The 10,052-nt window shown below is 40.3% G+C and overlaps 1 protein-coding gene across 1 annotated transcript in view; it reads right to left on the bottom strand.

The window, feature by feature from the left end:
* Positions 1 to 4,124: 4,124 nt before the first annotated feature.
* LOC107093202 (inositol hexakisphosphate and diphosphoinositol-pentakisphosphate kinase 1-like) overlaps positions 4,125 to 10,052 on the bottom strand; it is an 80,232-nt gene continuing 74,304 nt past the window's right edge. The window contains exons 28-29 of the mRNA XM_015388088.1: positions 9,466 to 9,579; positions 4,125 to 5,901 (exon numbers count right to left, since the gene is read on the bottom strand). Of these exons, the coding sequence (XP_015243574.1) occupies positions 5,804 to 5,901; positions 9,466 to 9,579 (212 nt within the window). The 3' untranslated portion in view covers positions 4,125 to 5,803. The remainder of the gene's footprint in view (positions 5,902 to 9,465; positions 9,580 to 10,052) is intronic.

Here is a 10,052-nt window from a genome sequence, read left to right as displayed (position 1 = left end):
GCAAAGGTGGACACAACTGGACTAAATTGTTGGTATATCTTGTTTTTAGTGAAAGGAAAACCCACAATGTTCACAAGAATAACTTGAACCTGGCAGAAGTAACTCAGAGAATCACACAGAGGAAAGTTGCAATTAGAAAGATTTTATTGACATTAATGAAACTAGTTGTTTGGGGCTCAGAGAAGACTTTGATGCTGAGAATTGACATGATTCCGATAAAAAGTTCAGGAAAAAGGATTAGACTTCCTCCTCTGGAGGCCCAGACACTGGTGGTGGAATCAGCTGGAGGAGGAATAAGACTGAGAATAGGCTGACAGTGAGGGGGGAGATGAGGTGGAGATGGGTGAATGTTCAGCTGGAAACGCTGGAGGAGGAGCTTATGCTACAGTAGTTTGTTACGTTAAAATCTGATGCTGAAAGCAGTTGAGGGGCGACCAAAATGTATTATTTTTTCCTTTTCATTAAAATGGAAAAATATTTACAATTTTCTTGGATTTTTACCAGCTCAACAATAAACTAAGGAATATGTTAAGTGGACTTGAACTAGGCCATTCTAACATGTCAATATGCTTAAACCCTCGTTAGAAGCCATTGGTAGGTTTTCTTCCAGGGTTGCTCCAATCAGCCAAATGTAAGTTTGCAATTTTAAAAAGGGATCAGTACCCCCTTTCAAAACATCTGAATAAAACTCACAACTATAAAATGAACGAAAATGTAAAAATTGATTTGCAGGACAGTAAAAATTAAAAAGGCTGCTGAAAAAGAATGTTCCCATAGCATTATGCTGCCACCACCTTGCTTTAAAGTGATAATAGTGAGGAAAAGAACCTTAATACCTCAAGCATGAGAAATTACTTGGAAATGAATCACATTTTAGTAAGCCACTTTTTTTTCTCTCAGACACCTGTCCTGCAGTGGTTGTTAAATCTGATCAGCTTTTCATAAGCCTCTTAAAATTAGTTCTGCGTTAACAAAGTGCTCTCCACTCTGGTGAGAAAGGAGGGCTCCTTGATTAGGCTTTTCAAATCTACCTGCTGGAAAACAGCAGCCATCTTCTCAAGGGAATTAAAGAGCCGCTGAGCTGAACTCAGAGAGGCTGAATGAACAAACTCATCTCTGTCCTCGTGTTTGTGGAGGAGATAAAGTCTCGTCTCCCAGACAGAGTGACATCAGGTTTTTGGCTTCCTGTGAGTCGTCTCTCCTTTCAGTCACCGTCCCTCAGGAGGAGTTGGTTAGATGTGGGGGTGTCACCATGGCAACGCATAGGAGCAACAGGGGAAGGCATGAGTCATCACTGTTGTTAAAGGAGATTTTGAAAGGAGGAGGAAGGTGGAGGGGCAGGGAGGAGGTGAACATGGTGAGGGAAGATTTTTGGAAGCTCACTCTGAATAGAGAGAGGAAACAAAACTAAAGGCTGAAATGAAATGAAAAAAGTTTACACAATCAGAAAGAAAAGAAGGAGAAAGAAAACCATAGGAAATGATGTGCAACAGGTAGAGGAACACTAATGGTTGAAAAAGAGATAACAAAAAAGAGAAAATGATGATTTACAGGCACCAACTGATTCATATTTGGTTTAGGGTTCTAACCTGCATTAAAATTTAAGTCTGGCCCACATACGACAGTATTTAACTACTGCTACAGCCCAATGTTAATAATAAATTATTTTGATTCTGAACGGCAAAGATGCTATTGGGTCAGAATTAATAAAAGAATGTGGATTAAATTCATATCAATAAAGTTAGTAGTCTATACGTTTAGTGGTGGTGAGGGTTAAATGATGTTGCAAAAAGGTTCATTTGTTAAAGCTTCATAAACTCACTGAAGGCCATCTAGTGGTGAAATACACAAAAACTAAAAGTAAAGCAGTTTTAAAATCCATTGTTTTGTTCTGATTCTGCATTGCTCTCTGGGTTTTAACACCTGATCCTGGAGCTCCTCTGGGCCACAATGGAGCGGAGAGGAGACAGGAGGCCTGGAGTCTTTATGATGACATACTTTACAATGATAAATTTGATAGTGTGTGGATCGGGACACAAATATAACTACAATAAAAAATAAAAAAAAACGCCTATGCTTGCCATCACATCTGACATGTAATAAAAATGTATCCAATTCAGAGTCGTTGTTTAAAATGTTTAAATTTCTCTCTTTAGATTGTCTTTTGTTATCAATTCCACCCATCTTGGCCATCATAAATTTCTCAAAGCTTCACAGAAGCTTCAAACCACTGATCTCTATTTATCACTGGATTGCTGATAGCCTGTTGGTAGAACAAGGTGAAGCCATCGGCCGCCATATTGGTACTCCCTAGTTAGACAGGTCGCAATGTAAACAATACGTGCTCTACAGCATCAAACAACAATGATTTTCTCATTTTGAGGGGGGCTTAAGACTTAAAGATGAAGTCATCACTTTGACACAGATTTGCTGTTTGATAGCATCTGTAGATTACTGTGGTTAGGTAAAAAAAACTTCACATTGTATGTTCATTATGAAGTCTATGAATAAATCATGTAACATAACATATTGGTAACAATTCCATCATATCAAAATGAATGTGTTAATGGAGCATAATGATACAGATGTACCAAAATTACACATAATCTCAATATTCAACATCAGACTGAATTAAAAGGACATGACTGTTAATGACAATAAATATATATATATAAATATAAATAAAAGACTGCTCAGTGGCACAGTTGGTAGCACTGCTGCCTTGCAGCAAGAAGGTGCATGTTCTCCCTGAGCATGCGTGGGTTCTCTCTGGGTGCTCCGGCTTCCTGGTCCCAGCCAAAAAAAAAAAAACAAGAACTGTTAGGTTAATTGGCTTAATTCTCCTTAGGTGTGAGTGTAATTGGTTGTTTGTCCTGTTTGTCTCTGTGTTGCCCTGAGATGGACTGGAGACCTGTCCAGGGTGGAACCCACCTCTCACCCATAGACAGCTGGAGATAGGCACCAGCACTAACTCAGTCCATGTCCTCGAGTCAGTCTGAAATAGCCAGACTAATGTTACGCTAAATCCTATACTATAGGATACATTGTCAAATATATGGAGTTTCTTGGTTAGTGCATCCATTGACTGTAAAAATACCTGTGAAATGTCTTCCCACTGCCAGAAAACTGCTTGTTGTTCCAGCCAAATGCTGCACATGTAGGCATGTTTATGGCACGTCTCTGTGAGAGTGGGGAGTACCAAGATGGTCGCAGGTGACTGCTTTTTTCGGGCTATCAGCTATCAGCAATCCAGTGATTAACTAGAGATCAGTGACTTAAACCCTCACTGAGGCCATCTAGTGTTGAATCAATATAGGCTGAACCCCAAACCGCCCTCTAAGCAATAACCCTTCACTATAAAGTGTCACTCCCTATTAAGTCTAAACCAGAATGGGATGGCTTCTTTATTCCAATGGAAAGCAGTGTTTCTATGGCAACCAAGTGACGCCCCGTGCTGGAGCTGTAGCTCTGTGGCGCAGGGAGACATAAAATCAAACATTTGCCCCTTTCTTAAACAAATGCATACGGTCAAATAAAACTGCTTCAAAGGGGACCTTCCACTTAAATTTTTCCTTATACCTAACCTGTGATTTCCTGGCAGTGTGATGAAGAAGCAGCAAACATGTGGAACTTAGATTTGTAGTAACCTGTTCCCTCTGCCATTAGGTCATTGTTACACCTGCTGCCGAATTCCAGCGAGTCTGCACTGTTGAAGACTCGCTAATTAAAAGCTGAACGGTCCACTCGCCCAACCCACTACGTGGTTTGGGATAGCACTAAACGTGGCGGACCTTCCGCAGGAACACGCAAACGAAGGGTTAGTGCTCAGGGTTAGTGTTAAGGGGCTGGTTTGGGATTGGGCCATGATGATCAAAGGGAGTAAGAGAAGATATAAAGGCAAAGAATTGAACCAAAATTAGAGATGGACGATTCAGAGTGGAATGAAATGGAAAACAATAACTCAGGTGAAGTAAAACAAGCAGGAGAACAGGGTTAGAGTAAAGCAAAATCAAGAAAAAGTATTTAAACGGAAGAAAATATGTGTCTGAGCTTTTTTTAATAAAGCAATAACAGGCCGATGTGTCTGGACCATTGATCGCTGTTAAAAGCCCAGAACAGAACATAACAGGGCTGTTAACATTTGGTCTGCTGCAATATGGACCACACAAACAGCAGGTTAACTGTTTATTTGATATACAGCTCTTTATTATCAGCACTTTATCTTCCAAACATCACAACCTGACCTGAACATCAACAGTTTCAGACAGTTTTAGAGATTTATACAGCTTCACTCTGCTTCTCTGAAGCAAATCACATCTCAGGACACAGAAACATCTTTGGCTGACATATTATTGTTTGAACAATTCAGAAATGCAAAACAGACAAAAATGAACAGAAATCTAAAACAAAAAGGTTCCTCTACAGCAGATTGTTTTCCAGGTTCTGGGGGTTCAGTTTAGACAACAGGGACTAACTGACGAGGTCTACGCTGCAGCCAAGCTCGGTTAGAAACCAGAGAGTAAAGCTAATGGGTTCAAGGAGCAGACGACAACAGATAGACTGCTGAAGAAATCAAAGTTTAAACCACATCAACAAAAAGTTTTGGCTAATTCTCCACCCTGTTTGCACAGGTTAGACCTGTTTTACAGTTTTTCCAACCAAGCAGAGTGTCTTCAACCGCTATCTGCTATTAAAGGGCGAAACAACACGGAACAAGCCAGATCCGACCAGTTCATCGGACTAACGGCATTAACATAAAACAGGCAGCGCCTCGCTACTGCAGCGCAGCACAGACTGCTGTCAGTCCTCTTTAGATTTGCTTCTCAAAGAAATGAACTATTGTTACTTTTTGGTCTAAGAGTGAATCCACAACAAGCAACAAACAGAGGGCGACATTACCCTGCAGCTCTACAGAAAGACCTACTGAAAAGATCAGATGAATCATAAAGCAAAACAATCCAAAGAGGTCATATAAGAAATAAAGCCATGACTGAATGTTTACCAGCATAAAGTAAAGGAAACTAACCCGACCCCCAGTTCAGCAAAATGCTGAGAAAACCTGTTTGGTTCCTTCTTTACCTGAGCATGTTTAGAAAGCAGCTATGCAGATAATTTAAAGGCAAAGACATTGGTTTGATTTGGCAGGACAGCAGATAAAGGCAGCATACAGATGAACTAGTCCTCATTTCTTCCTTCAGATTAAGCACTGCTTCCTTCTGTGGCAGAAGTTTTTTTATGGAAGTAGTTAAAGGCACATGGACACACTGACTGATCCGCCTGCTGTGAGAATTAGAGACGAAACCAGAAGCTGCAGTTAAATCAAGATCTACAACTTTTTGGTCGATATGAAGAAACTACTTACAGCTACAGGCCTAAAGAAAATGAAAAATACCATCGGCCTTTCAAATGGGGGCAGAAGGCTGCTTCATAAAAACCTCTATTAATTCACACCATTAAAATAAATCGAATAAAAATGGAGGAAGAATCTGCCATAAATCCACAATAAAATGACTAATTCTTGTTCTGAAAGCAGCTGTTAAAAAACGCCTAGAAACCAACAAACAGGTGAAGTTTAGCATAAACTAACTGAATGTGTAAAATATCGGTCCGGTCTGTGTGTTTCTAAACAGCAGGAGGTTCCTTCAGCCTCTGGGGAAAACTGATGAGTGAAAAAACGTAGGAAAGGCACAGTGTCTGAAAGTAGCTCTGCTGGGTCCCAAAAAATTATCTTTAGAGCAGTTTTCACTCCACAATCCGAGGAGGAGGACGGCATCGTCTCCTGCGAGCGGCGGCAGAGGCGGGGCTACTCGCTGAAGCTGAAGTTCAGGCCGATCCCGGAGCTGTCTGTGGTTGGTGACGAGGGTCCCGCACTGGAAACGGCGCTGGAAGGGATGCTGCCATCTTCTCCGAAAAGACAAAGCAAAAACAAAGAGGTTTTTTTTATCAACAGAGATGTACTCTTAAAAATAAAAAACACAAACACAGATGGCTAATGAGGAGGGATGATGGTAAAAGTAAGCCCCTATCAATCCTCACAACACTCTAAAATAGTTTAAGGATCAAATGTATGAAAAAATGTCTGTAAACGAGCTGCTTCCATGGAACTGATTTTACCCGTTTCAACAAACCCAGACGCTCACAGGCGTTATACAGTAGCAGCCATTCAAAATGACCCTTCCCTGTCCAACGGCAGCCAACTCACAGCCACTGGAGTCACCCCCTGCTCCTCCTGGGCATGCATGGTTTTTTACTCTGACTCCACCCTTTCCCTGTATTACAGGGTCTGACCAGGAGAAGATGCTTCTCTTTAGAGCTTAACGTCCACAAATCATGACAGAAAGAATGTTTTAGTACAAAGATTCATGTTCAAAAGAAGAAATTTTAGGGGACCAGCCAAAAACCCATCACGGAATGACCCGCCCTCTCCACTTAAAAAAATAAAGTACATGCACAACCCTGTACCCGCTTCCAGGAGGCAACGCCTATTAAACATGTGTGAGGGTGTGGAGCCCATTTCTCCTCAAGCACGAGCCCATTTCTCCTCATGCACGAGCCCATTTCTCCTCATGCATGAGCCCATTTCTCCTCAAGCACGAGCCCATTTCTCCTCAAGCACGCTCTGTTTAAAAGTTGCTGTTTGCATCACTCATAGCTTACTTTCCAAGATAAGATTAGAATTTTTTCCACCATGTCAGACTCACTTCTAGTAAGTGAAAATGTGGACGAGCACATTGGACGGCCTTACATAAACATATCACCAGAACGATTGACAATTAGGAGGACCACTTATTTAGATGATCCACCCGGTAAAGAACATCCTGGACTATACCTTTAATAGCCTCCTGCTTTTGTGAGGTGACATCAGTGAAAATGACTGGGATAAAAGTGTGATAGCCTAACATGTTTTTTTTTTATGACAAATTAGATCCAAATGCTCCTGAACAGGCAGAAACTTCCTGATCTAGACTCATATCTCCATTGTTATTTATTATTATTTCACAGCAAAGCAGCATTCTGAAATTTAGCATGTTTTTCCAGACATGGCATTATGCAACGACTGAATGTTGATTCATACACACACAGGCAAATATCCCCCACCTAAAAACATTTAATGGCCTAAGGGTAAAAAAAAAAAAGAAATTAACTCCATCATTCAAGTCCATCACTAAGGAACATGTTTCAACCACTGTACTCTCAAAAGAAGAAACCAAATTAAACAGGTTTTTATTTTTTCCAGAATGATGGAAATGTTTGAGCGAGACATTGGCCGTGTCGCCCAGCCCGCATGAAGGCTGGAGGGCAGCTGGGTGAGGACGGCTACCACAATCGCATCTCATTATCAACACGCTCAGACCCAAAACTGATGGAGATACAGAGGAGGAACCACGTCATTATAGAAACTAAAACACCTCCTCCTCCATCCAGCCATCTTTGTTCTACTGTTTTAATGTCTGCTTTGCTTTTTCTACATGCAGCATTTCTACTTTTTAATGTGGTGAAAATCACATCCGTGTTGTATTTGTTCATGATACCTAAAGTGAACATTTTATGCTTTACATCGGGGGTCTTCAATTTTTTCCAGGACAAGGACCCTAAAACTGATGAAGCGGGGACCCCCTCGTTTGAAATATATATTATGAAATAGTGTTCTATCAAACTGGTCCTATCGTCACTCTATTACAGATGGAGTAATGTAACTAAAGTAATTTCTCTCTGGGATTATTAAAGTATTTCTGATTCCTGGTTGATGGGACAGGTGTTGTGAATGAAACGGTGCCCAGCTTGAAAGAGCTCCTGTGTGTCGCTGAATGTCTGCATTGATGACTGAAAGACATCTTCTGCTCCATTTATCTGTTTACTTCAGTCTGTTGGATTCATGTTAATGTGGATTTAAAGACATTTCAATTAGTGGAAAAAACTGCAGGGGGGGGGGAATATAAAAAAAAGTCTAATCAACCAAAACTTTCGTGACCCCCATGCAGTACCTCTGTGGAACCCCTAGGGGTCGCTGACCCCCTGTTGAAGACTTTAGCTTTACATCTTTCCCTGTAACAAAAACACACTATACCATGACTTACACTGGTCCTTTAATGCAACATTAACCGTGACAGGAACTCCAGTCATATTCCTTTATAACTGCTCGATTAGATGCACAGAAATGAAAGCAGAGTAAAGACCTTTGTCAGAGATTGAAAGATGAACATGTCCCTAAAACGAAGCAGGAGGAAAAAGTGAGTCAGACGTAAAAGGGATGGACTCCTTGAATCTTTTTGTTTCTGATGAAACTGAGCTCAGATTGTTGGGCTGCAGACTGAGTTTGGTTTTCTTTTCTTACATAAAAGAATCAAAGTTTCCATAAACGGGATCTAACTGCAGTAAATGTAAATCTAAATAAGTCATTTTTTTCTTTAAATACGTTTATTTTTTTCTTGAATTAAGCAGGTAAGTGAAACTATTTGATTAAGAATAAGACAATATACATTTGAAATAAGAAAAACAACTGCTTTGCTCTTAAGTCCATAATATCTAATAATTTAATTTTTAGTGTGAAAATACTCATTCCATTGATCGTCTTATTTTCCTACTAAAATTAAAGGTGAATACACCTATTTAACTTATGTTTAGATTGTTTTTGCAGAGGGCATTTCTGAAACTGTAGGTCTGGGCTTTGACTAGGCCGTTCTGAAGCCTCCTGTTAGCTCACAACCTGTTAGCTTTGAAGACTTCTGCAGCTTCTAATAGCCTTGCTTCTCTCTTCTCAGCTCCATCCATCCGTCCCTCATATTAACAAATCTGAGCCGCTTTGCCGTCTAATCTGAACCACAGGGTCCCCACAGGATGATGCAGCCACCACCGTGTTTCAAAGGGAAGGTTCAGAAAGGATGAAGGGTTTTCTATGAGGCCAAGAGGGTTCTCCAAAGGGCTTTAAACTTGCTTCTTAAAGCTTTTATCCAACAGTGGTTTTGTTCTTCAAATGTCCCATAAGGTGGAGCAAAAAAACAGAACCTTTCCGTCGAAAGATTCTCCCACGTTTATCAGTTCAGACGGCCTAATCTTTGCAGAGGCAGCAAAACTCCTTCAATCTCCAGAAGGACTAAAGTCTTTGAGTTGCTTGGCGCTTAGGAGAGGCTTTAATAACCAACCCTGCCTGCTGTCCTCCATTGATCGTTTATAATGAATAATTAAAGGTTTTAACAGAACCTCTCAGTTTATGCAGAAGGAGCCATTAGGACGGAGCTTCCAGCAGTGGATTTTATTTGGAAGCATCAGAGTTAATGTGGCCAAATACATTTTTAGACTTAATTTGTGAAGAAAAAGTTAAAAACATAACCACTCTGTCACTGCCTCATACTCTGCATTTATTCCAGATAGAAGCTTCTCTAACCTCCTAAACACTCTGCTGTTTGGATATCTATTGAACTTCTGGTGCAATATTATAAAAATGATGATATTTCTAAGACTTACGCCACAGAGGCTGGCCGGGGGGCTGGAGAGACGCCTCTGATCCAGAGGAGGACAGAGGCGGCTGAGGGCTGCAGAGACACGTCTGACTCTGAGAGTCGAACAAACCAGAAAGTGCTGGAGAAGAAACAGAAAATCAGGCTGAAGTTGCTTTTTATGTTTCTGGATCTTGTGTTTAGGCCATTTGGTTTCACCTGTTGAGAACAACTGGAGATAAATTTAAAGAGTGACTAAATGCCAAATCAACTTTGTCTTTTCTTTTGAGATAAACTATAGAATTTATGTATGATTAGGCCTATATGTAGGGAATCTGGTTTTATAATCTTTGCAATCAAAGAACCTGCTTTGTGAAAGGAAATTAGAAACACATGCAATCCAGAAGTTAAGGGTTTTAATAAAAATGTGTTTTTCCTCCTCACTCCAGAGGAAAACTCGTCCCCAGAAGTGAGGAGAATCTGATCTGGAAGATGCAATTTAAAAAGAAATGAATTAATAAAATAAAACAAAACAAAAAAATAAATGAAAAGAATAGAAATAATTCTGAGGAAACATTTCAAATAGTCTCAAAACCTCTTTTCAATGAAAAAGTT

Source organism: Cyprinodon variegatus, unplaced genomic scaffold (assembly GCF_000732505.1).
Source record: "Cyprinodon variegatus isolate N-32 unplaced genomic scaffold, C_variegatus-1.0 Scaffold413, whole genome shotgun sequence".
NCBI lineage: Eukaryota > Metazoa > Chordata > Actinopteri > Cyprinodontiformes > Cyprinodontidae > Cyprinodon > Cyprinodon variegatus.
The sequence above is the reverse complement of the archived record's forward strand: the minus strand, read 5'-3'. Positions and strand labels throughout refer to the sequence as shown.